We start from the raw sequence: 27,051 nt of genomic DNA on the forward strand, positions 1-27,051 counted from the left end.
TTAATACTGGTACACAGTGATGATGATTGTGAAGCTTGGTTGACGTGGAGGAGTCAGAGGATGATGAACTAGCAATTGGCTGAGCCCTCAAGAGTTAACTCTCTGACTCTGCAAGGCAGCAGGAATGGAGGGAGACATAAGCATTTCCCTTAACTACACTGCCTTGTTAATTAGATCAGCTTGCTGAGACTGCAGCTGCTGCAAGCTCCCTCTGTCCTGAGCCCTGCTCTATGGAAGATGGGGTAAGCAGGGTGCAGGAGCAGGGGGGAGGGAGACACCCTGACATTAGATCCCCCCCTCTTCATTCCCCTCAGTACAGCAAACGGGAGTCTCGGGGAACAGCTCCAAGGCAGAGGGCAGGAGCAGTACATTGCAGTGGGAGGAGGACACAGCTGAACGGCAGGCAGCTGCTGCACAGGGAACTTAAGGGAGCAGGGAGCTGATAGGGTACTGCCAGTCCACCCTGGTTCCAAGCCCCCACCAGCTAGCTGCAAGGGTCTGCTCTTCCTGCAAGCAGCAGACAAAGCAGGCGGCTGCCAAACAAAGGGAGCATTACACAACTTTAAACAAACATGATCCCTAACTGATCAGCAAGGTAACAACATTAACTGTGACGACTTTAAGTGAGGAGTTACTGTACATTCTTTGTTCCTAGATGTATACATTTAGCTGTATCAAAAAAAAACAGATATTGTTTGCTTGTGCACATTTTACCAAACAATCCGGATTGCTCTGAATCAAATGAGCTGTCTGCTTCATTATTTACCACCAATTTATGTCACCTGCAAACTTTCAGTGGTGACTGTTTTCTTCCAAGTCATTAATAAATAAATAATAATAATAATAATAAAAAAGTTAAATAGCACAGGGCCAAGAACTAATCCCTGTGGTACACCACTAGAAACATACCTACTTGATGGGCATTCCCCATTGATAGTTACATTTTGAAACCTATCAGCCAGATTTTAATCCATTTAATGTGTGCCACATTAGAAATCAAAATATCATGTATATCATGCAGTACCAAGTCAAATGCCTGAGAGAAGCCTAAATATATTAGAATAGTATGTCATTATCAACCAAACTTGTAATCCAAAAAACAATCAAGTTACCTATTTTCCATAAATCCACGTTGATAAGCATTAATTATATTACACTCCTTTAATTCTTGATTAATCATGTACTCTATTAACAGCTCTATTATCTGGCCAAGGATCAATGTCAGGCTGACAGGTCTACAATTACCCTGGTCATCCCATTTAAGAACGGTCATACTGGATCAGACCAAATGTGATCTAGCCCAGTATCCTGTCTTTTGACAGTGGCCAATGCCAGGTGCCCCAGAGCGAATGAACAGAACAGGTAATCATCAAGTGATCCATCCCCTGTTGCCCATTCCCAGCTTCTGACATTTACACTTTTTAAATACTGGAACAACATTAACTTTCTTCCAGTCTTCTCGAATTTTCCCAGTGCTTCAAGACTTATTGAAAAAAAATGAAAATTAATGGTTTGGCCAGCTCCTCAGTCAGCTCTTTTCACTTAAATGCAAGTTCTGGACCTGCTGATTTTAAAGTGTCCAACTTCAGCGGCTTTTATTTAGCATCCTCCAGAGATACCAGTGGAATGGAAAGTTGTTATTCATATGTTGAAACTATACATCAGTTTTTCCTTTAAATACAGAACAGAAATATTTATTGAACACTTTTGCCTTATTATTGATAATTCTGCCATTTCCATCTAATAATGGTCCAATACCACTGTCAGGATTCTTTTTTTGTCCTTATATTTTTAATTTTTTTAAATTAAACATGCTCTTTCCTTAGTTCTGCTGGCCATAGATTTCTTCTTGTGTTTCTTGGTAGAAAACTGATAACAGAAAACAATTTATATTAATGACTATCAACTTTTTCTTTCCTCCATTTGTTTTTAATGCACTATGTATCTGCCTTCACTTCTCCTCCAAGCCAGATCGTTGTTTTAAACCAGCATGGATTTCTTCCTCAAGTGTGGCTTTTTTGGCATTTAGTAAGGTGTTCTTAAAATGATTCCCAATCATCACTCACATTTTTCTGATTAACATCCCATGACTAGGGCTCCTTTGAGGTTAGTTCTCATGCAGTCATTGGGACAACAGTGGCAAATCTGGCATATTATGCAGGTAGGGTGACCAGACATCCCGATAAAGTCAGGACTGTCCCAATATTTAGGCATTTGTCCTGCACCTCGACCAATGTTTGGTCGGGATGCAATTTGTCCTGATATTTTGTGGCACTCTGCTTTTTTTTTTTTTTTTTGGTGTGGGGGGAAGCACCACTGGTGCCCCCCCTCCCCCAATATGTCCCCATATTTTCTTCCTCTCATCTGGTCACCCTATATGCAGTAGGATTCCTGTGAGGGACAGGATTCTGTTGAAGCCATCCAGCCATTGTGTTTTATGTTTTCCTGGGCATCTTTTCCATTCTCCTTTCATTGGCTTAAAGTCAAAGATGACTCTTGCAAGGAAGATTGCAGGCATTCAGAGCAGATGACCAAATCGTCTTTGAGAGCTTTGGGTGACAATTTGCGACAGCAGGACCTGTTTAGTTAGAAAACAGATCTCTTCATTTGAATTTAAAATTTGTACCATTGGAGGTTTTTAATCATTCAGGGATGCTTCGTCTGAATGGAGTCTAATTTCTTGGAAACAGCTGGTCCGGCACTTTAACAGTTCTGCAGGAATTCCAGTTTCCTGATGCCTTATTTCTGTAGATTTTGACAACAGTACATTCACAAAGATCATTTTATGCAGAATAGGTCAACTCGGCAGCAGCCTTAATGTCAGGGTCCAAAGAAACTGGGGGTGCATTTAACAGCTGGCTGAAGTAGTCACTCCACCATGTCATGCACTCCATTTCTGTATTGATTAGCTAACCAGAACTGGAGTAGACTGCACCAAGTGAACCACCTCTCTCATCAATAAGGTCATGCATGTGTTGACATAAGGAAGCAATATTGCTCCTGGCAGAAGCTTCCTTGAGTATGGCAGCTTTGGCTTCCATAAAAACTTTGAAATCAGTGTGTATTACTTTATTATAAGTACCATTTAACTTATGATACGTGACCATATCACCTCTCAGACAAGTTGTATGACACTATTCAATACTGGTTAAGATAGTAACAGAGATCAAGAGTTTCTTGGCTCTTTTTTGGGACCAATAACAGTCATAGTGACATAGGTTACCAGGGCTCTGAAGTTCATCCAGGTGGACTTGCTGCTAGTCTACTCTGGCAGGGTCTCAACCCGATTCAAGATTTCAGTGGTTTCAAATTCTATTGATTTTTAGGTTATATAATTTGAATTTTGGTAACCTTTTTATTCTATAAAACAAAGTCTGCAGAGACTAAGATGTGGTCAGTATTACCAATCTCAGCAGACCAATAAGTTCTGCAGTTGCTGATAGGGGTATGAAACTGTTCCATACCCCTGATTATTTTTGTTGACTCTCTCTCAACCTTTTCCAATTCTAATACATCTCTCTTAAGATGAGGCAACCAGAACTGCATGCAGTTGTCTTGGGTTCCTACTTAGCATAGGGCTGTTATTATTTGTCGTCTCCTTCCTGCTAAGTTGCAGAAGTTTACTTCTAAATATAAGAGGCATCACAAAATATACCATATTACCCTCACAAACCCTTAATTTTTGATTATATAGAACATCTCATCCTTTTTGAAGGAGTGGTCTGCGAGGTGTATTTTTAAGTTATAACTGCAAAATTAGCACTTGCTGTAAGAAAAAAGAAAAAAAGAAAAAAAAAAGCTAGTGTAGTTAAGACTAAACAGTTTTCCTTAGTACATTATATGTAAGCCTCTTTGTTTTCAGTAAAAATTGGTTTTAACTGAAAAAAAAATCCCAGGTTTTACAAAAAGTGTTAGTTTTTTCTCTGAATTTTTACCCTACTTTTGTGTCATTCAAATGTATTAAACAAAACAAAAAAACAAACTTATTTTATTAGGAAAATACAATACATTGCATGAGATATATGTATTTGATAATACATTAGTCTGTATATATATGTGAAGCTGCCTGTTGAAATAAGGCTACATATTAGTCTAGAACAGAGGTGGGCAAACTCCGGCCCACGGGCCACATCCAGCCCATGGGACCGTTCTCCCCGGCCTCTAAGCTACGCCCGGCCCTTCCCCCTGCTGTTCTCTCTCCTCCGCAGCCTCAGCTCACAGCACTGCCAGCACAATGCTCTGGGCGGTGGGGCTGCAAGCTCCTGGGGTAGCACAGCTGCAGACCCCAGCCTGACCTGGTGCTCTATGCTGCGCAGTGTGTGACTGACTCCAACTGGGCAGCACGCCTGCCTGTCCTGGTGCAGCTGCATCACCAGCCACCAGTGCTCCAGGCAGCACAGTAAGGGGGCAAGGAGCAGGGTTTGGCTAAAGGGCAGGGGGGAAAAGAGAGTCAGGAAGGAGAGGAGGGGCTGGATGGGGCATGTCATAAACAGATAGTTAAGGGTTAATGTCTCTTACCTGTAAGGGGTTAACAAACAGTGAACCTGGAACACCTGACCAGAGGATCAATCAGGAGACAAGATACTTTCAAATCTCGGTGGAGTGAAGTCTTTGTTTTGTGTGTTTTCTTTGTCTGTTGTTCTCTCTGGGTTCTGAGAGTGACCGGACATACCTACAGGCTCTCTAATTTTCTGTTTAAGTAGTAAGTACAAGTAGAAAGGCGGTTTAGTCTTTTTGATTGTTTTCTTTATTTGCAAATGTGTATCTGGCTGGTAGAATTTTAAATGTGTATTTTGCTGGAAAGATTTTATTTTGTATTTGTGGGGGGGGGAGGCTTCTCTCTAGTGTCTATAAGCTGAAAGACCCTGTAATATTCCATCTTGATTTACAGAGGTAAAAAGTAAAACATTATTTCTTTTATTAAAAGCTTTTCTTTTTTAAAGACCCGATTGATTTTTTTTCCCTTGTTAAGGCTCAAAGGAACTGAGTCTGTACTCACCAGGGAATTGGTGGGAGAAGGGAGAGAGAGGAGGGGCGGGGAAGGTGAATTTCCTCTTTGTTTTAGATTCACGGAGCTTGAATCTGTATTGCCTCTGGGTGAGGGGAAAAGGGGAGGGGGGAAGGGACTTTCCTCTCTGTTTTAAGATTCAAGGAGTTTGAATCACAGTGATCTCCTAGTGTACCCAGGGAGGGAAAGATCTGGGAGGAAGAAAAGGGAGGGGGGGAAATGGTTTATTCCCCTTTGTTGTGAGACTCAAGGGGTTTGGGTCTTGTGGTCCCCAGGGAAGGATTTGGGGAGTCAGAAGTGTCCCAAAACACTATACTTTTGGCTGGTGGCAGCCTATCAGATCTAAGCTGGTAATTAAGCTTAGAGGAATTCATGCTGGTACCCCATCTTTTGGACTCTAAGGTTCAGAGTGAGGTTTTATACCATGACAGGGCGGCTGCGGGCAATTAGGGATGGGGGTTTCAGGGGTGGTCAGGGGACAGGGAGAAGAGGTGATTGGATGGGGCAGGAATCCTGGGGGCTGTCAGGGGTGAGAAGTGGGCAAGCCATGCCTGCCTGTTTCGGGAGGAACAGCCTTCCCTAACCGGCCCTCCATACAGTTTCTGAAACCTGATGCAGCCCTCAGGCCAAAAAAAAGAGAGAGTTTGCCCAACCCTGGTCTAGAAGATACACACAATAAACAGGCACACATGTAAGCTCTAAAGTACATGGTATTTCAACGTATTGATAAATCTCATGCCCAAATACACATTTCAAGCTGTTAGCAGATACCAGTTTAAAGATTTGACACACTAAAAATGGGAAAACGAAAATCTGTATCAGAATACATTTCAGAACACAAGGAAGTATTCAAAAAGCTTAAAAACAAAAATAGGAGAAAAGGATGAAGTTGAGTGTATGCACTGCAAATGGTGTGGCCTGTTAGGATATAGATATTCAGGCCTGTCTGCAAAGGCCTATACTTTAAGAATTTAGGTATATTCTTATCACTTAGCTAGTTATAGAGGTATAAAAGAAAGAATCAAAGATCACTGTCTGTGTAATGGCCTTCTCTTACTGTGACAGGCTAAGGCCTTCAGCCAAGATGCAGTTAGACAGCCACAAGCTGGGAAGTATATGGTCACATCCTCACATTCCGAACCAGTCACATTGAAATAAAGTGCTATTGGGCTATTAGGAATATCAGGGCACGATTGTATTCCTATCACCTCCAGAGAAAGGGAAGAGCCTAGAAGATGTAAAAGGAAACTAAGTTTGATAGCATCCTGTCTGGCAAGAACTCACTTATCAATAGACAGCTGGAAAACCCTTATGTCTGTATAGATGTAGTGTGAAATCCTCACTTCTGTATTGTTTTGTATGTTTATTTGCATGGTCTCTGTCTGGTTCTGTAGTTGTTTCTGTCTGCTGTATAATTAATTTTGTTGGGTGTAAACCAATGAAGGTGGTGGAATATAATTGGTTAAATAACCATGTTACAGTACAGTAGGATTGGTTAGTTAAATTTCAGTAAAATGATTGGTTAAGCAATAGCTAAGCAAAACTCAGGTTTTACTATATAGTCTGCAGTCAGTCAATCAGAAAGGAGGCGGGGAATGGTAACAGGAACAGGGACAGGGACTGGGGATGGGGGAATTGGGATCATGTTTTGCTAAAGGGGGAAATGGGAACAGGAGATGGGAACAGGGACAGGGACACAGGCAAGGCTCTGTGGTGTCAGAGCTGGGAAGGGGGACACTAAGGAAGGAAACTGGGATTGTGTTTGCTGGAAGTTCACCCCAATAAACATCGAATTGTTTGCGCCTTTGGACTTCGGGTATTGTTGCTCTCTGTTCATGCAAGAAGGACCAGGGAAGTAAGAGGGTGAAGGAATAAGCCCCCTAACATCGCCCATTTATTAAATGTAAATATCTATAGGTTAGTAGTTCTAAGTCTACAATGGTAAACTGTTTATTCAAATGAAAAAAAAAATAGGGAATAGAGATATATTGTTTTCCTCAAACTCAGAGTTGGCATTGAGTTTGGTTTTCATTCTGCAGCAAACCACATTAATGCTTTGAATTCTGTTCATGAATCTACTGAATATTTTTACCCCCATCCTTCCGTGTACCAAAATAAACCACAATATTTACCCAGAAAAAATATTTTGCACTGATTTTCACCTGTTTAACACCAATACATTCCTGGGAAAAATAAAATAAAATAAAAAGAACAAAGTGCTCTAATTATATACATGCATCCGACGAAGTGGGTATTCACCCATGAAAGCTCATGCTCCAAAATGTCTGTTAGCCTATAAGGTGCCACAGGATTCTTTGCTGCTATATACATCTTCATGCACAAGTGGGAACAAGTTTGAGCTTTGTTTTTTCTGTTTTGGTTTTGTATCAACAACAAGTTTCCCTTCTTTCATATTTCCAACCAGCAGTGTATATCAAGCAATTTCACACCTAACAGAGACTAGAAGTTGCAGAATTTTCCCTACAATTCACATCTCTTCCCTGTGGTCCTGTCTACACCACTAAAACAGCCATGCTTAAATATGATTATGATCAGATCATACTATAACATGGTTTAACCTTGCTTGTATGAACAGAACACAACCCAGCACCATCTATCATCATGTTAAGTTGGTTAAAACATGGTTCTTTATCTACAATAGGTTGTGTCTACACTGGCAATTGTTGGAAAGTCTCCCATCATTACACTAGAAATAGCACAGCTCCAGCAGCTTCAACAACAGGAGTATTTGCGTGGAGCAGTGCTTTAATCGCAGTGCTCTCTAATATCCTTCAGAACAGGTCTAAGTAACACAATGGTTAAAACATAGGAAGTACCAGTGATAGGGTCACAGTGGAAAGTTTTAAGAAAACCGATAGATTGTACAGGCTAGCAAATACAATTGCACTAGTGTTGGCAACGCTTCTCTACTAGGATGACCAGGCGTCCAACTGAAAACATTAGAAAGTCCAGTTGGTGGTGCTGCAGCACCAAGACAGGCTACTTCCTACCTGTTCTGGGGCACCACACTGAGCCCTGGAAGCGGCCAGGAGGTCCGGCTCCTAGGTGGGGGGGACCACAGGGCTCTGCGCGCTGCCCCGGCCCCGACTCGACACTTCCATTGGCTGGTTCCTGGCCAATGGGAGCTGGGGGTGGCAGTGCCTGCAGGCAAGAGCAGCACACACCACGGAGCCTCCTGCCTGCTTCCCACCCCCAGCCTAGGAGCTGGACCTGCTGGCCACTTCCAGGTGCAGCATGGTGCCCAAGCACAGGCAGGAAGCCTGCCTTAGCACTCCCGCTGCACCACTGACCAGGAGCCACCAAGGTAAGTCTGCACCCCAACCTCAAGCCCCAGCCCTGAGCCGCACCTAAACCCAGAGGCCCCTCCTGCACCCTAACCCCCAGCCTCCCCAAACCCAGAGACCCCTCCTGCACCGCAGAGCCCACACTCCTAGCCCAGAGCCCTCACCCCCACCCCCTTGCACTTCAACCTGCTGACCCAGCCCAGAGCCCACTCTCATACCCTGAACCCCTCATCCCTGGCCCCACCTCCTCCTGCACCCCAACCCCGTGCCTCAATCTACATCCCCCTCCTGCATTCCAAATCCCCCAACCCCACCCCCCTAGCCTGGAGCCCCCTCCTGCATCCCAAACCTCTCATCCCTGGCCCCACCCCAGAGCCAGCACCCCCAGCTCAGAGCCCTCACCCCTCCCATCTCCAACCCCCTGCCTCAACCTGCATCCACCTCCCACATTCTGAACCCCTCAGCCCCACCACCCAGCCTGGAGCCCCCTTCTGTACCCCAAACCCCTCAGCCCCACCCCCAGCCCTCACTGCCGCCTGCACCCCAACTCCCTCCCAGCCTGGAGCCTCCTCCTGCATCCTGAACCCCTCATTTCTGGCCCCACTCCAGAGCTCACACCCCCATTTAGAGTCCTCACTCTCTCCCACACCCCAACCCCACTGCAAGTGAGTGAGGGTGGGGGAAGAGTGAGCCACCAAACAAGGGGGAAAATGTAGTGAGCAGGGGAACGAGGCCTCGGGCAGGGGCGAGGCTAAGGTGTTCGGTTTTGTGCCAATAGGAAGTTGGCAACCCTACACTCTACTGTTGCATGCCTGCACATGTGTGATGAGAACATACAAAACCAATACCTATTGCTGATAAGAGAGGTCAATAACGGGTACTGCGGAATACAGCCAAGACACCTAGAGGGACATTTCTACTATGTTTCATTTGTACCTGGATGCAAGATAATTATATTACAGTAGTGCCTGGGGAACTCTCCTTAGATCAAAGAGCCATTGTGCTAGTCATTATACAAACGGATTATGAGACAGTCCTGTCCTAAGCATCAGTTTATATTGGAAACAAGATAGAAAAAGGGTTAAGGGAGAAAAGATTTTATAAAATGATTATATCCAATAGTTTTAGACACTACTCACCCATTTTCTTTTCTCTGAGGAAGGTGTTGAGCTTGCCAAGCTGGATGCCTTTGTTTTATTACTGGTAGTCTTAGAACAAGAAGGCTGAAAGAATATAATTGAGAAGCAAACAATGGGGAAAATCAGGTGATTATAACATTTTTAATTTTATGCTATATTCACTTTTAATTACATATTTGCTATGCAATTGAAGTCTGAGTAACTTGTTTGCCAAGAATCAAGAGTGATGAATAAAGTACATTTTCTCCTCACACACATTATTACTTTTTCCAGAAGTCCCCCCCACCACGCCTATAATCACTTTCAGAGAATGCCATAAACTCTGCCAGCCATATTTCTGCACTTTTCCAAACTACTCCCACTTTGAGGAGCACATATAACACCATTTGATGGCTCTCTCCCTCACTTCATCCCACCTAAATTCTCAGTGAGAAAACTTGCTAACCTGAATTACTGGTTTGTCAGTAGCATAGCACACAGCTACCAGGAGACCAGTAACCAATAAAATAAAATGAAATCCACAGGTTGGGAGATTATTCTGACTGCATGTGCAAGCATGGCCAAACAGGGGTTGTGGCCATTAGAATCCACATTTAGCTTGTTGGACTAGGATTTTCTTAAGTGACTTGCTGAAAGAAACATCTAAAATCAATCGTTGATTAGATTCCTAGTAATGATAATGTCTGTACTCATAATATTGGTCATTGATTAAATCAAATCTCACAGGTTAAGAAAACACATTTCTGTGGGAGCCACTTGTTAAAATATTGGCAGCACATCACTGGCTCCTACTCTTAAAAAAAAATAAAAAAAAAAAAAGAGGAAGATCACTACTCTGCCTTGGGCTGTATCTAGCAGATAAACACTGCTTTCTGACTGACAATTTATCTTAGGAAAAAAATGCATACACCAAGATGAAAGCTTTTCTGACAAGTTCTGTACCTAGACTGCTCACAGCCTTCCTGAAAACCAGAGTGAAACTTAAAAGAACCTTGTTGATTCATTCTTGTTCCTGCCCTCATGACCCTATCTTTCCTTTCAGCCACTGATTCATTCCTCTATTAAGCATTTGCTAAGCAACTGAAACTCTGCTTTAAATGTATGTTATTTTCACAAGAGTATTAGTTTTCTTACTTTGTTATCCAAGCCATCTGAACTTCCCTCCTTTTGCTCAGACTTCTTGGATTTCTTTTTGGACATCTCAAATCCCTAAATAAATCAGTGTTAAATCAATATTATTTCAAAATTATCTTTCCACTTCTTGCCAAATACATGTAATTTAATCACCATCTGCATCAAATGTGATTGGGGGAAAAAAAATACTTTTACACTCAACTTTCCTCCCCCTGAATTCAGCCTCATGAGTTCTCTTTTTCCTATTTATACTTAACAGAACAAATAAAAGCAGACATCTACTATAGCTGGATGCTAAGATCTCACTGTAAAAACACTAGAGAAACCCAGAGCTGGGGAGGAGGGATAGAGAGAAACAAAAAAAAACAACACACCTACCACAACAAAGCACTCCACAGCACATACTTCTCTCTGTGGGGAGAGAGCGCAAGTGACATGAGAGATGTTAGACACATTATTAATGCATTATTGGAAGGCACGCAGCTACTATGGTGATGAGCATGGTGTAACAAAATAATAAAGAGCTTCTCTGTTTTCAATTACAGAAATACTTTGTTCACAAGTTTGCGGAGCTGGACCGCCACTTTTCTTCTCTCTCCTTTTATCTGTTGCTGCCTTATGAACTTATTGCAAAGAAGAAAATTATCATTGTTGAGCTGTGTAGCTGTGAAATCACTATTTCATTCCTCTCCTAATTTCTTCTCCTTTCCACTCTTTCAGTGGAATCTTGTAGGACTACATTAAAGCTACATCCCTGAAGTACGTACAGAGAGAGGGACCAACTGATCCTAGAAGACTGCTGCATTCAAAGAGATCAACCATGAAGCATGGGCTGTGAGAGGTGGCCAAGTTGCCCAGAAAAACCCTTGATCTAGGAACCCATCCCTAAGCATACAGAGGGATAGATTGGGAGGAGGGGGAGGAAAGGGGAAAGAAAAAAGTTTGCCATCCTAGGTATGGGAAGAATGCATGAAAAAAAGCAAAACAAAACAACAACAAAAACAGTGGAAGTAGAAGCTCCATCCACTCAGCAACCCAAACTGCACAATCTGGCATTTAGTTGGCATAGTGATTGAAACTAGTTTCAAAGATCAAGGATTTTTCAGACCCCTCCCAACTGAAAGAAAAAAAAATTAAGCAAGGGACATTTTCAGGTAAGGTAGGCCTAAAAAGTTTGATTTCAGGATGGGTAGGAAACAGTTGTCTGTAATGTTAATAAAAACATTAATTTTAAAACAATTTCTGATCATAAAACATTTCTGGTTTAAAGTGCCCCTAAAATATTAGTGAACCAAATATGAGAGAAAGCTTTAGTGCCCAAGAACTGAGACATGCAACTGATTTTTGTGTTAGTTTCATCGTCATATATAAAACTTAAAAGAAAAATGCAAACTGAAATTAAATCAGAAAAAGCAAATTCAGTTTTTAATTCTGATAAGCTCAGGTGTTGTCAGAAAAACCTCATCATATGTGTTTAAGAACAGTCTAACCCAGAGGTGGGCAAACTAAAGCCCGTGGGCCACATCCGGCCTGCGGGACCCTCCTGCCTGGCCCCTGAGCAGGGCTAGCTTTAGGCCAATTCAACCAATTCCCCTGAATAAGGCCCCGCCTCTAAGAGGGCCCTGAGCCCAAGCCCCGGTTCAGTGTACCATCAAGAGCCGGTGCGCTGTACCTGGGTGGCCTGGCTTCTCCAGGGGGCAATTTAAAGGGCCTGGGGCTCCCAGCAGGGGTTGGAGCCCCAGGCCCTTTAAATTGCCATCAGAGCCCCTGTAACGTTATTGATATAAACTGGGACCATATAGAACATGGGTTGCAACCAAGGTTCTGTAGTGGCACCAAATCTTATGTAAAAGGGGTCATATAAGGTGTCTAAGACCAGGTTACGGGTTACTGGTAATGATTATGCTGTCTGTATGTCTGTATCATTTTTGTAGTTGAAGTTATGAATATTGGCTGTATACTGTCTGTATTTCAAACTTGTGTTACTGGGAAACATCCCAGACAAGTTGGTGTCAGCTCTGCGTAGCCTGCTTGATGGCCCATTAAGGACCATCAGCTACACAACTGACCCATTGAGAGAAGGCAGTTACACCCTGTGACTCAGCAGAGTGTGCAGAAACTGGCCTATGTGACTGCAAACTCCATTTTGCTGTAACTTTCCACAGTAGGAACAAAGAGGTTCTTATACCTGGAAAAGCCTGTATAAGGCGGAGGCCTCATCTCCATTAGGTCTTCATCCTTTTTATTCTTACCTCTGGAGGGACTTTAGCTAAAGCTGAAGCTCTACACACAAAGGACTGCTGAGACCCCACGCCAGCTGGTGGATGTATTGCAGATAGATCTTAAACCTGCGTTACTCCATACTGCTAACAGCCTGAACTAAGAACTGGTGCACTTTACTGGTGTTGATTCCATTACTAACCAATTTCTATCTCTCTTAGCTTTTCCATTTATGAATATACCCTTTAGATTTTAGATTCTAAAGGACTGGCAACCAGGTGAATTTGTGAAGCAGTCTGGATGGATGTGCTGTGCACCTGGGTCTGGGGTTGGTCCTTTGGGATTGAGAGAACCTTTTTCTTTTACTGGGGTGTTGGTTTTCATAACCATTCATCCCCAGGACGTGTGGGACTGGTGGTGATACTGGAAGACTGGAGTGTCTAAGGGAATTGCTTGTGTGACTTGTGGTTAGCCAGTGGGGTGAAACCGAAGTCATTTTTGTCTGGCTGGTTTGGTTTGCCTTAGAAGTGGAAAAACCCCAGCCTGGGACTATAACTGCCCTGTTTAAGCAATTGGTCCTGATTTGGCACTCTCAGTTGGGTCCCGCCAGAACCACATCGTCAAGCCCCACTGTTGGAGCCCTGGAATAGGGCTGCATGGCTCCGGGAGCTATTTAAAAAGTCTGAGGCTCCCATTGCTTCTACTGCCCCAGCCCTTTAAATAGCTGCTGGAGCCGCTTCCCCAGGGCTCCCACAGCTATTTCAAAGGCCAGGGCGGTAGAAGCAGGGGAGCCCGGGGCCATTTAAATAGCCCCCATAGCCCTGGGGTAGCGAGGGGCTCCAAGGGCTATTTAAAGTGCTGGGGCTCCAGCTGCCTCTGCTGCCCCGGTCCTTTAAATAGCCACTGGAGCCCCACTGCTTGCCCAGGGCTCCCGCGGCTATTTACAGGGCTGGGGCAATGGAAGCAGGGGAGCCCCAGGCTTGCTGCTGCTACCCCGGTGGAGGAGCCCCGGTGGAGGGTGCACTCATCATACAGGGTGGGCTGTACTCCCTGTACCCACACTCTCTGCCTGCAGCCAGCCCCTGCTGCACCCCTGCCTGCACCAGCCCTGTACCCCCTGCCCTGCCTGCACCAGCGCCTGTCTACAGCCAGCCCCTGCCGCACCCCCATGTCTGAAGCCAGCCAGTCCCACACTCTTCTGCCTCCAGCCCTGCCACACACCCCTGCGGCCCTGCCTGAAGCCAGCCAGCCCACCCCACGCACCCCTGTCTTCAACCAGGCCCACACCCCTTGCCCTGCCTGCAGCCATCCCCATGTCCACTGGTGCCCTGCATTTCCCAGGGCAGTAACCCTGCACACCTGCTTCAATGAGGGGGGCAGGGAGCAGCTGGGACCACACATCTGCACACCCTAGGGTGACCAGACAGCAAGTGTGAAAAATCGGGACTGGGGGTCGGGGGATCCCATATAAGAAAAAGACCCAAAAATCGGGACTGTCCCTATAAAATCGGGACATCTGGTCATCCTAGCACACACCTGGGAGTGGGGAGGGACCCACACATGCAAAACAGAGCTCATTTCTAGTTCAGGCCCATCTAAAAAAGAAGAACTTTAGGTAGGGTTAACATACATCCATATTTTCCCAGACACGTCAGGCTTTTTGGTTCTTAAATCACCATCCGGGAGGAAAATATGTATTAGTGGTAACCCTATTGGTACAAAAAAATACATACTGTGGCACGTCCCTTAAATCAGAACTTTTTATAGGGAACCAGTTGCTAAGAAATTAAAGGCTTTTTTTTTTTTAGTCATCTCTGCCGGGGCCCCACCAAAAATGTTCGAATTGGGCCCCGCACTTCCTAAAGCCAGCCCTGCCCCTGAGCTCCTGGTCCAGAAGCAGGGCCGCCCAGAGGATTCAGGGGACCTGGGGCAAAGCAATTTCGGGGGCCCCTTCCATAAAAAAATTGCAATACTATATTCTCGTGGGGGCCCCTGTGGGGCCCAGGGCAAATTGCCCCACTTGCTCCCCTCCACAGGCAGACCTGGGAAAAATAAACATTCCACATCTCAGCACAAACCCAGTTTTGAGAAAACTTCTTTACAAGGTATCATGGTTCTCAGCATCAGCTAGCGCTAAAGGCACGAAAGCTCATTGAAAGGGTTTGGGACAAATATTTCCGTCAAAACTTTTTTTGGATCGAAAACTAGGTTTTTTTAAAAAGCAGAAAAAATAATGGACAATGTCTGCTTTTCATCAAAATTTGTTGTGTTTTTTTTTTTAATTGAAAAGCTGAATTCAATTCTGCAAAAACCTGAACATGGTTTGAGGTTTCAGAACTGTGTGGCCAAATTTTTGCTGCTTGCTGTGTTTGATTGTTTAAAGAAACAATAAAAAAATTTGCTTAAAAAATCCAAAAGTTTGAACTACCTCAGCTTGTGACCAATGCCCTGAGCCCATCCAGTCAGAGATTTTTCCAGGTTTCTGATACACTGCTGGCTTCCTTGACTCACTATCATCATAATCTTGGCTTCGTTAGGTTAGAACAGTAAGAACAGTTATATTGGGTCAACCAAAGGTCCATCCAGCCCAGTATCTCTGTCGACTGACAATGGCCAATGCCAAGTGCCCCAGAGGAGTGAACCTACAGGTAATGATCAAGTGATTCTCTCTCCTGCCATCCATCATTTCACCCTCCTGACAAACAGAGGCTAGGCGACCCATTTCCTTACCCATCTGGCTAACACGCCATTAATGGACTAACGTCCATGCATTTATCTGTTTCCTAAGACTGGCTCCATGGGTCCCTCAAAAACTGGAGATGGTTACTGTGGGTTTGCTCCTAAGCATAGCTTATGCACATAACTCACGAACTGGCATTTAAGCTTGTTCCAGAATCTGGATGAGCCTATGTTGTGAAAACTGAAATGCTCAAAAAGCAGTGCATCTGAATGGACACACGGTGCTAAATTAAAATTAACCCGGGCGGTTTCTCAAAGTGGAGGTTGGACCCCTCAGGGGGTCATGAGGTATTACCTGGGGCCTCACGAGCTGTCAGCCTCCACCTCAAAACCCCGCTTTGCCTCCAGCATTTATATACTGTGTTTTAATATATAAAAAAGTTTTCAATTTAAAGGGAGAGGGGTCACACTCAGATGTTTTTGCTATTGAACGGGTCACCAGGACAAAAGTTTGTGAACCATTGAATTAACCCCTACTGAAGCCTGAGGGAATGCGGGGGGGGGGGGGGGGGGTCCCATTGGTAGGGTTGGGAAGGATATTGCTCTTCTCATGCACCTTCTCCAGTGGCTTATTTTAAATGAAGCTACCCTCCCCTGAACATGAATCTCCTTATGGCACTGAAATTAAATCGTGACTATACATTTTGGCATTTGAGAAGTGAAGGGATGGTAAGCCCTAATGGAAAACCTAACAGCTTGGCTCTTCTGCAAGCCTTCAAACTGCTGAATGAGCTTTAAGGCAGGGAAGGCTGTGCCTCCCAAACAGCCTGGCCCTGCCCACCTATCCCGACCCGCACCCACGTCCTGCCCGTTCCCCGAACTGCCCTCCTCAGCAAATCCCCGACCCATCTGCTCCTTGTCCTCTCACTGTCCCTAGAAACCCCACCACAACCACCCGGGACCCCCCCCAACCCCCCCACCCTGTCCTGTCCCCTGACGCCCACCTCTATCCACCCCCCCCACTGAGTCCTGACAAACCCCCCGAACGCCCACAATCCAACCTCCCCCATTCCCTGTCCCCTGACCACACTCCCAACCTCTGCCCCCTCCCTGACTGGCCCCAAGACTCCCTGCCCCTGGCTCACTCAGAGCTCAGCGCGCCCCCGAACAGCTGCAGCGCGCCTCCTGCCAGTCTCCTGAGCTCCTTCCGCACAGCCTGGAGCTCGCAGTCCCGCCCTCTGACCACGCGGCTCTGAGCGGGGCGGAGCTCAGGAGGCCCACCGGATGGACACTGCAGCGCCGTGCAGGAGCGCTGCTTGTTGCGCTGAGGCTCCAGGAGAGGGGTGGAGGTGGGAGCCTCGGTCGTTCTCTTGGGGGCCCTTGCGGAGCCCGGGGCCTGGGGCAAATTGCCCCACTTGCCCCCCCCCGGCGGCCCTGCCCAGAAGCCTACCCCCAGCTCCTCCCCTGCTGTTCCCCCTCCCCCGCAGCCTCATCTCACTCTACCAGCGGCCCAATGCTCTGGGCGGCAGGGCTGCAAGCTTCTGGGGCTCTGTGCTGCACAGTGGTGACAGCGTGGCTGGCTCCAGCCAGACAGTGCAGCTGTAGCACTGCCAGCCACCAGTGCTCCAGGCAGCACAGTAAGGGGGCAGGGAACGAGGGGGTTGGATAGAGGGCAGGGAAGTTCGGGGGTAGGGGTGTGGATAGGGGTCAGGGTGGTCAGAGGGCAGGGCATGGGGGTTGAATGGGGGCAGGGGTCCCAGAGGGACACTCAGGAATGAGAGGAGGGGTTGGATGGGGCTGCAGGGGGCAGTCAGGGGCAGGGGCTCCAGAGGCAGTCAGGGGACAGGGAGAAGGGGTGGTTGGATGGGGCACGGCTCCGAGGCGGGGAGCGGGAAGGGGACCGTCAGGGAGCGGGGTGGGGGGGGGAGTTGGATGGGGCAGGAGTCCCCTAATCAACCCTCCATACGGTTTCCAAAACCCGATGTGGCCTTCAGGCAAAAAAATTTGCCCATTCCTAGTTTAATCCAATTTATTTATTTGACACATGCAATCTGATCAAGCCAAGCCAAGCCATGTTACAACATTCTTATCAGCAATATTCAAGGCATGAAGACCATCAAAAAGTGGAGTCATTTTTTTGTAGACCTCAACAATGTGCGTCATGATTTGTGGCTGCCCACACTGACATAGTGGACTGTCTCTAAAACACCAGCAAAATTCTGCTTCAGCACAAATTCCATGTCCAGTGCAAAACATAGCTGAGAAGGCTCCATTGCCTTCGTGGTAAATAAAACACGGGCTGATGCTGAGTGGACTATGAGACAAGATAATTATTTGTCACCCTGTCTGAGGACCATGAAACTTGCCATGTGTCCTCAACAATAAATCCCCTCATCCGGTAAATTTATCCACAACTGGCGCTGTGAGGGCAGATGATCATGTGGTGGATTAAACAAGTCTTTAATTAACGGAAGATGTGACATATCACACAATTTTGTTACGAGCTTTGCTACACTTTCCACTCTATGAACAGTGACTGGTAACTATAGTAGAGGAGTAGATTTAAGTGTGCCTGAAATAATATGATGTACGTAATGTTGATCATCCTTGTGTGACATGAGTAAGCCCAATAACGTCATATCATAGAATTTAAGGCCAGAAGGCATCACTAGATCATCTAGTCTTATCTGGATATCACAGGCCACTAACATCCCCAGCAATCAAAATTACACTAAAGTATTACAATCCTCAGCAGACCAGGCCCCTGTGTGCCACAAAAGCAAAAAAGTGGAGGACCAAGGTACACCAATGCCCAAGGCTCCTGTGATGACAGGGAAATGAGTCCAGACAATCGTGGCAAGCAACCTACACCCCATGTTACAGAAGAAGGCAACCCCCACCCCATAGTTACTGCTAATCTGACCTGGGGGGAAATTCCTTCTCAGCCCCACATATGGTGCACAGTTAGACCCCAAGCATATGGGCAAGAACCAGCCTGTCAGACTTCTTACTATAATTATCACCACAGTGCCTAGGAGCTCTAGTCATGGACCAGTACCCATTGTGGTAGGCACTGTTCAAACACAGAACAAAAGATGGCCCCTGTCCCAAATAGCAAGAGATAACAGCTTGATATTGATAGACTGATGGGAGAGCACAAGTAAATAATGACAATATTGGTCAAGTTTTGTTTCTTGGGTTTTTTGTAAGCATCACAGCAAATAAGTTTAAGGGAGGGTTTTGAAGGAGCACATGGACGTTTACAGGCAGCTCCTCTCAAGCATGAAGTTCGGCACGGGATATAGCACAAAGCTGTTTGTTTTAAGAGTGAACAAATGGGCAATAGAGGCTGGCCTTAGAAGAAACGCCACCTGGAATGGGTGGGTCAGGTACGACAGCAATTGCTATCCAAGAGCTATTCCGTAGGGTCACTAATCGCTTGTCAGGGCAGATTGCGAATTTACCTAAGGCCCTTCGCACCTCGCAGATCAGTACCCTTGTTCCTAGTGCACCCACGATCGTGGCACCCACGCCAAAGAAAGGGAAGCAGAGAAAACTCCAGCCCTGAGAACAGTTCGGTGACTTCCCCCCCAGCACCATACCACCCCGTTTACAGCAGCAGCGGGGGCATGATACCTCACAGACCCCGCGGGCAGCTTCCCTGCCACCCCCAGGAAATGCCCCATCCAGCCCCCGAGACCCACACGGTCGCGACCGCCACCCCCTCCCCAGGGGCAGCCAGTCCCCAGAGTAAGTGAGCGACCCTCTCTCCCAGCGCCCGGCCCCAGCCAGCCCAAGGCAGAGACCGGGGAACACAGACACCCCGGCAAACACAGCCCGGTGCCCTACTCACCCTAGCGCCGTCTAGCCAAGGCCCAACGGAGACCTCATCGCACTGGCATTCTGGGTAATGTAGTTTTCTCATTGCGCCTTTTGGCCGCCGGAGACTTTATTACGTCTCAGTCCCTGCCAGGGGAGGGCGCGTGGGAGCCCTGATCCCGGTGTATTCTGGGTAGTGTAGTTTTTAGCAGATACGCATCGCGGGAAGAGTAGTTTTTATTGGCGCGACCCGAACGACTGCATCCCGCCCCCTTGCGGCAGTCAGCGCGGCGTCTGCCCAGGGAGAGGAAGTGAGCGGCGAACAGCGCCCTTCCCCCATCCCAGGCAGGAGAGGCGTTTGCGGCTTGGACTCCGGCGCCGCTCCCCAGCCCGTAGTTCCGTGCCGTGTGTGGGGAAGATGGCGGCTGAGGAGGCTGTAGAGGCAGCGCTGGCCCAGCTGCCCCCGGAGCAGGGGGAGGTGGAGGAGGAGCAGGAGGAGACCGGAGAGATCAGTAAGGGAGCGGCTGTGGGTGGGTGCGTGGCGGGGGCAGCCTGCGATCTGGGGACAGACATGTGGAAGAAGGGAACCCCCCTCCCGGGCCATAGGGGCTGAGCTCAGGGGATCGGGTGGGGGTCCGGGCCCGGCCACTCGCTGCGGGGGCTGGGAGCGGTGTGTGCCGTAGCGGCAGCATCCTCACCAAACCCGGGGATGGGAGTCGGGACTCCTGGGTCCTGCTGCCTCCCTCGGCTGCCGGGAGGATGCTGCCACCTGCTAGCGGGGCCGGCTCCTGGTTGTGAAACGCCTGGAGTGGATGGCGATAGGGAAACGCAACGCCGCACTGGCCGCGGTAGGTGGAAAAGCTGTGTTATTCCTACACCGCCAGTTCTCTCCTGGCTCTGGGACACCAGTGGAGGCCATTGATGGGACTGCTCCCTGCTCACAATCTCAGGGGTGTGATGTTCCGTCCAGGGGCATCATTTCAGACCGGGAGGGGGGGTTAACCAGGATTCCAGGGGTGAGTTAGGCACCTGAAAACTCTAGGTGTTTTGCAGATAACTTAGAAATTAGCTGGCAGGAGCGCTGTATCTAATACCTATGTAAAGAAGGAAAATTAAACATTAGATCCATTCAGCTGTAATAGTAACATGTTCTGACATCTTCTGCCATGTCACTTTAGGGACACTGGTTAGGTTTAAAATACTAATGTTTAGTTAATATTCTTACTTTTTTACTAACTCTTGAATACAGCAGTTGAAAGAGTTGTAGAAAAATCTCGATTCTTTTCTGTCATTTACACTTCTTACTCTTTGCAGTTCATCAAGCTTGGAACAGGTCATTTAACTTTTGGAAACATCCTACTAGGGCAAGGCTCTGTGAGTTTATACTTCAACTGCCCCAGGGCTCTAAGGGTGTTACCATACTATAAGTAATAGACTGGAAACTTACTTTAAACAAGAGTGAAACTGACACTTTCAGGTCTCTTTCACAGTGTTGCCAAACTCTAATGTTCAAAAATCATGAGTCAGGTTCACCAAAAATCATGAGATTGGCTTAAAAATATGAGATTATGTAAAAAGAATAGATTTGGTGTTCTTATTGTTAGTCTTTGGCTTTTTGACCCTTGAGGGTGCACTGAGGTCACATTTTGAAGCTTTCTCCATGGCCATGAGGGCTGGAAACTTACTTTTTCTTTATGAATGAAAGCTGAAATAATCACATATCCACTTGACTCCAGGAGCTGGGGTTTTAAGGAAAACAAGGACAAAATCATAAGAGTTGGCAACACTGCTTATTAACAAAGCGCCTAACCTTCTAAACACTTTTGAAAATACTGCTAGGTGCCTAAATACCTTTGAAAATCTGGCCCTTAATCTCTCTGTGCCTCAGTTCCCCATCTGTACAATGGGGATAACAGCACTGCTCTACCTCACAGAGGGTGTGCGAGGAGAAATAGGTTAGACATTGCGAGATGCTCAGATCCTATGGTGATAGGGCCACATAATTACCACAGGTAGGGTGGGAACTTCTCCATATCAGTGCTATCTCTTCCCTTGGTTCTGGCCTATCTTTTCTTCTATCCTCCTCACCTTCTTTTCACCTATCCTCCTCACATCTCCATCTTTTCTGAATGTAACCTTGGCTCAGAGGACGTGGCTGTATTTCTTCTGAGTTTCCTGTGTTCTTTCTTCAACACCCTTCTCCTCCCCTCCAGCCCCCCCCCATCCTGTTTTACAGGCTCAGCTAATGACTTCCAGATCCTTAATTTAATTACTAGCCCTTTCTTATCTTAATTACCCTGCCTCTGTTTGTAAACAAAATACTGACTCCCTGCCCCAGGGGAACAAACTGGGAGCAGCACCTCTCCTCTGCAGAATTCACATTCCACATTCAGGCTGTGATGCAGTTAAGAGCTCCACCTGGGGCTAGGATGTGCACTATGAGCAGACAAAACTCAAGGGTGGGGCAGGAGACCTCCCTCCTGCCCTCCCTAAATGGTGCCCCTGTGAATACTGTGTCAGAATATTCCCAACAGATAGGGATTCTCTTGCTGTTTTACACAATATAAAGCTCTGGAGAACAGGTTTGAGTGGACCCTTCCATTCAGAATAGCTCTGTCCTTTGTGGGGAGGTAATATCCATCAGTGTATTTGAGGTCTTCGTCTTTATACACTGTTCAAAAAGGCATTGAAACTAACTGGAACACCTTGAGTTTACAACACCAGTTTACCTTATATCTGTTACATGCACTAACCTTTCCAGTTGCTGGTGGTAGTTGGTTGGAACATGTGTGACAAGAAGCCAAACTTTCTATTGCCCTGAATCATTGGTTCCAAGGCCAACAGTGTGATCATCTAGTCTGACCTCCAGTACAACACTGGCTATTGGACTTCCCCAAAATTCCTAGAGCAGATCTCTTAGAAAATCATGCAATCTTCATTTAAAACTTGCCAGTAATGGAAAATCCACCAAGACCTTTGTAAATTGTTCCAATGGTTAATTGCCCTTATTGTTAACATTTTACACCTTATGTCCAATCTGAATTATCTAACTTCAACTTCCAGCCACTGGATCATAGTACACCCTTCTCTGCTATACTGAAGAGCCCATTATCAAAGGCCCTGTCTACAATGGCAAGTTTCTGCACAGTAAAGCAGCTTTCTGCACTGTAACTCCTGAGGTGTACACACTGCCAAGCCACTTAGCGCGCAGTAACTGCACAGTTGCAGCACTTTAAAAATATCACCACAACGAGAGGCGTACAGCTTTCTGCGCCAGGGCTACAGTGCTACGGTGCCAGTGTAGACACTGTGGCAATTACAGCACTGCGATTGGCCTCTGGGAGGTATCCCACAATGCCTTTTCTCACCTCTGGTCATCGGTTTGAACTCTACTGCCCTGCCCTCAGGTGACCAACCATCATCCCCGCCCCGTAAATTCCTTTGGAAATTTGAAAGTCCCCTTCCTGTTTGCTTGGTGATATGTGCAGTGGTCTCAGCGCATCTTTCCAGGTCGGCATGCCTTCTCCATGCACCAAGTGATCCCCCTCTTGGAGCAATGCCAAGCTGCACTTGGGAGGGGAGCCTGTCCTTTCCCAGCTGCACTCCAGCTGTAGGAATTATGATACCTACGGATAGATTTCAAGAGACATGACAGTGCAGGGTCAAAGTGAAGGAGCTGCAGAATGCCTTCCACAAGGTGCAGGAGGCAAACCGCCGCTCCGGGGCTGTGCCCATGAGCTGTCGGTTCTGCAACGAGCTGGACATGATACTCAGCAGCAACCTCATGTTCACTGCAAAGACCACTGTGGATACTTCGTTGGCTCATGTGCCAATTGAGAGTGGACTGAGCCAGGAGGAGGAAATCTTGGACGAGGAGGGGGAGGGAGACCCAGAGGCAGAGGATGACTTGGAGGCCAGAGATGCATGCAGCCAGGAGCTCTTTTCTTCTCCGGAGGAGGCTAGCCAGTCACAGCTGTCGGAGATTGGAGAAGTGCAAACGGGAGAGGAGGACCCTGGTAAGTGGATCTGATTTTGGGAATCTCTGAAGCGAGTTGTTGGGGGCAGGAGAGTTGCAGAAAGCAGGCTTGTCTCCCACTGTATGCCTAGTCTGAGCAGCGGAACAGACTATTGATTGACTCCCTCACTTCACAAGAATCTCTCTCAGAGATCTCAGCGAAACTCTCGTGGAGATACTGGGCGATCCCCTGCTGCAGGTTCTTTGTCAGAGCTATTTTTTTCTTGCCCCACTAATGGTAACTTTCCCGCCTCACTGTGCCATCACGGCAAGGGGGGGACCATTGCTGCACAAAGGCAAGCCGCATAGGGGCCAGGGTGGAAGCCACAGGCTTGGAGAAGACCTTCCTTTGATTCCTGCTCACCCTCAGCAGCAAGATATCTTTCATAATGATCACATCCTGTGGAAAGTGTGGGGACAGGAATGATTATCAGGCCTCCCATACAGTGCTGGCTCTACTCAAGAGCCATGTGACCAGTTTACTGCAGGGTCCAGGAAGAGTGATTCACCCTGCCCGTTCAGCTACTCACCATTTTGGGGGTCTTGTTGCTCATGTGTGCTTACCAGGGGTCATCCAGTTAGTGACAGGTGTGTGAGTACTGGTTGTGTTTTAAATCACTGAATCAATGTTGTCTGCATTGCAAACCATACTGCTTCTGTAAAATGTTGCGTTTAAACTTCACAGAGATGACCTTGGGAGCCCAGCCTCCCTGTTTGTTATCGGCGGCTGAACAGCTGTGCAGAATTAGAAAGCAGCCAAGAAGAACTAAGGAGGACTTTTTGCGCAATGTTATAATGTACTCCATTGCTGAGAAACAGGAATTGAAGGAGTGGTGGGATAGCGAGAAGAGGGACTGAAAGGAGAATGTGGCATGCCAGAATGAAGCCATGGAGCCTCTCTTAAAGGTTATGGAGCGCCAAGCAGACACACTCCATGCGATACTACCTCTTCAAATCGAGCAGCTCTGCCCCTGCCCCCTACTTCAGCCGCTGTCGCAAAACATTTATCCATGGGCCCCCCAGACACCACCAACACACTCTTATCAACCTCCTGACTCCAGTCTATACCCACAGCATTCCACTCCTCCCTCCTCACAGTCCAGCACTGTGGACTTCCACTACCCACAGCACTCAACACCCATCCCTCTGCAGTTTGGCCCTGCTGCAGTACAGTACCCACTGCATTGTACTCCAGAGGAGAAGGTGGGATATGATCCCTGAACATACACAAATCTTTAGCTGTCCCGGGACCCCTTCTCCTCCTGTGACCTTCCCTTCCTCCATCCCCCTCACTGCTGATGTTTTTTGTTGTTTTTTTTTTGTTTGTCTCTCTCCTCCAGTTGTTGTCTTTTAATAAAAAAATATGTTGGTTTGAAAGCAATCTTTATTCTATTAACTGAAAGCAAAAAGAGCACTGCAAAGCAACATACAATTATGTTAAACCCCCTTATTGCATCATGTGCACCAATCACCTCCTAGCATTACAAGCACTGCAATCCTGAGCCCAGCCATAAATATTCGTGGCTTTCAGCTTCAAATTGCTGCCTCAAGACATCCCTCACCCTTATGGCCCCATGCTGTGCTCCTCTAATAGCCCCCATCTCTGGCTGTTCACACTCAGCCTCCAGACACTGTGCCTCTGCGGTCCAGCCCTGAGTGAAGCTTTCACCCTTTTCTTTACAAATATTATGGAGCGTACAGCACCCAGCTATTAACATAGGAATATTGTTGTCGGCCAGGTCCAGCTTCTCATAGAGGCAGCGCCAGCGGGCTTTTAAACAGCCAAAAGCACACTCAACAGTCATTCTGCACTTGCTCAGCCTGTTGTTGAACCATTCCTTGCTGCTGTCAAGTTGCCCTATATATGGCTTCATAAGCCATGGCATTAAGGGGTAGACAGAGTCTCCCAGGATCACAGTGGGCATTTTGACTTCCCCTACAGTGATCATCTGGTCTGGGAAGAAAGTCTCTGCTTGCAGCTTCCTGAACAGGCCAGTGTTCGGAAAGAAGTATGCATCATGCACCTTTCCAGACCAGTCTGCGTTAACATTTGTGAAGCACCTGAAGAACCCTAGAGAAATACCCCTTGCGATTATTGTACTCAATGGCTAGAGTGTCTGGTGCCAGAATTGGTATATGCGTGCCATCTGTCGCCTCTCCATAGTTAGGGAAGCCCATTTGTGCAAAGCCATCCACAATGTCACACATGTTGCCCAGAGTCACGGTCTTTCGATTAATGGCCCGGCACACTTTCGTCAACACGAGTCCAATGGTCGACTTTCCCACTCCAAACTGATTAGCGACCGATTAGTAGCAATCTGGAGTAGCCAGCTTCCACAGTGCAATCGCCACATGCTTCTCCAACGACAGGGCAGCTCTCATTCTCATGTCATTGCACTGCAGGGCTGGGGCAAGCTCATCACACAGTCCCATGAATGTGGCTTTTCTCATCCAAAAGTTCTGCAGCCACTGCTCATCATCCCAAACATGCATGACGATGTGATCCCACCTCTCAGTGCTTGTTTCCTGAGCTCCAAAGTGGCATTCCACTGTAGTCAGCACTTCCATGAATGCCGCAAGCAATCTCTTGTCATAGCTACTATGCGTGGCGAGATCAGTGTTGCACTCCTCTTGCCTTTGTAGTTTAAGGAATAACTCCACTGCCACTCATTACATGTTAGTCAGAGCAAGCAGCATACTGGTCAACAGTTCAGGATCCGTTCCTGCAGCCTGAAGAGGAGGGGTGTGCAGTACGCAAACTGTTGAAAGATGGTGCCAAATGCGAATGGAAGCACAGGGATTTCTGGGATGTGAAGCAATGCATCACAGGGCATTGGGACAGGACACAGGATGCCCCGTGACCCTCTCTGCCTTCGCACAAGTCTTAGCAGCAGAAGAGAAAGAGATGCTCTGTGGGATAGCTGCCCAGAGTGCACTACTCCAAATACTGCTGCAAGTACCGCAGGTGTGTACACACTATTGCACAGGCAGCTGATAATGTGAACACACAACAGCAGTTTCCTTTCAGCGCGCTCTGAGCAGCGCTGTAACTGCCAGTGTTGTAATTTTGCCAGTGTAGGCATGCTCAAATACTCATCATGTAGGTGCTAATAGACTGTAATCAATTCATCTCTTAACCTTCTCTTTGTTAAGCTAAATAGGTTGAGCTTCTTGAATCTTTCACTAAAAGGCACTTTCTAATCCTTTAATTGTTCTCATGGCTCCTCTTTGAACCCTCTTCAGTTTATCAACATCCTTCTTGAGAGCACCAGAACTTGACATAGTATTATGCATCCTTGCATTGCATTGGCCACAGCATCATACTAGGAGCTCATGTTCAGGTGATTACCACCATGACCCAAATCTTTTTCAGAGTCATTTCTCTCCAGGATAATCCCCCATCTTGTAAGCATGGCCTAGATTCTTTGTTCCTAGATGTATAAATTTACATTTAGCCATAATAAAACATATATTGTTTGCTTGTACCCAGTTTCCCAAGTGATCCAGATCTCTGTGAATCAGTGACTTACCCTCTCCATTATTTACCACTCTCCCAATTTGTGTGTCATCTGCAAACTTTATCAATTACGATTTTATATTTTCTTCCGGGTCAGTAATAAAAATGTTATATAGTTTAATGCCAAGAACTGATACCTGCAGGACTGCACTAAGAAAACTGCCCATTCAATGGTGACTTCTTATTAACAGTTACATTTTTAGATCTATCAGTGA

At 46.7% G+C, this 27,051-nt stretch overlaps 2 protein-coding genes across 9 annotated transcripts in view; one reads left to right on the top strand and one right to left on the bottom strand.

The window, feature by feature from the left end:
- SWT1 (SWT1 RNA endoribonuclease homolog) overlaps window positions 1–19,402 on the bottom strand; it is a 104,033-nt gene extending 84,631 nt beyond the window's left edge. For 2 of the 4 annotated variants that reach the window (XR_012656262.1, XM_032783451.2), the window contains exons 1-4: window positions 19,339–19,402; window positions 10,965–10,997; window positions 10,587–10,661; window positions 9,453–9,536 (exon numbers count right to left, since the gene is read on the bottom strand). Coding sequence is in view for 3 of the 4 variants with exons in the window: in XM_032783451.2 (XP_032639342.1) it covers window positions 9,453–9,536; window positions 10,587–10,652 (150 nt within the window). In the remaining variant the exon portion in view is untranslated. Of the gene's footprint in view, window positions 1–9,452; window positions 9,537–10,586; window positions 10,662–10,964; window positions 10,998–11,137; window positions 11,210–19,338 lie in introns of all 4 variants that reach the window. The other 2 variants (XM_032783452.1, XM_032783450.1) reach the window with 2 other exon arrangements.
- Window positions 19,403–19,577: 175 nt separating this feature from the next.
- Window positions 19,578–27,051, top strand: part of TRMT1L (tRNA methyltransferase 1L) — a 51,913-nt gene continuing 44,439 nt past the window's right edge. For 2 of the 5 annotated variants that reach the window (XM_075067865.1, XM_075067866.1), the window contains exon 1: window positions 19,578–19,816. In XM_075067865.1, coding sequence (XP_074923966.1) covers window positions 19,723–19,816 — 94 coding nt within the window. In that variant the 5' untranslated portion in view covers window positions 19,578–19,722. Of the gene's footprint in view, window positions 19,835–27,051 lie in introns of all 5 variants that reach the window. The other 3 variants (XM_032783456.2, XM_032783457.2, XM_032783458.2) reach the window with 2 other exon arrangements.

This window comes from Chelonoidis abingdonii, chromosome 7, assembly GCF_003597395.2.
Source record: "Chelonoidis abingdonii isolate Lonesome George chromosome 7, CheloAbing_2.0, whole genome shotgun sequence".
Taxonomy (NCBI): Eukaryota; Metazoa; Chordata; order Testudines; family Testudinidae; genus Chelonoidis; species Chelonoidis abingdonii.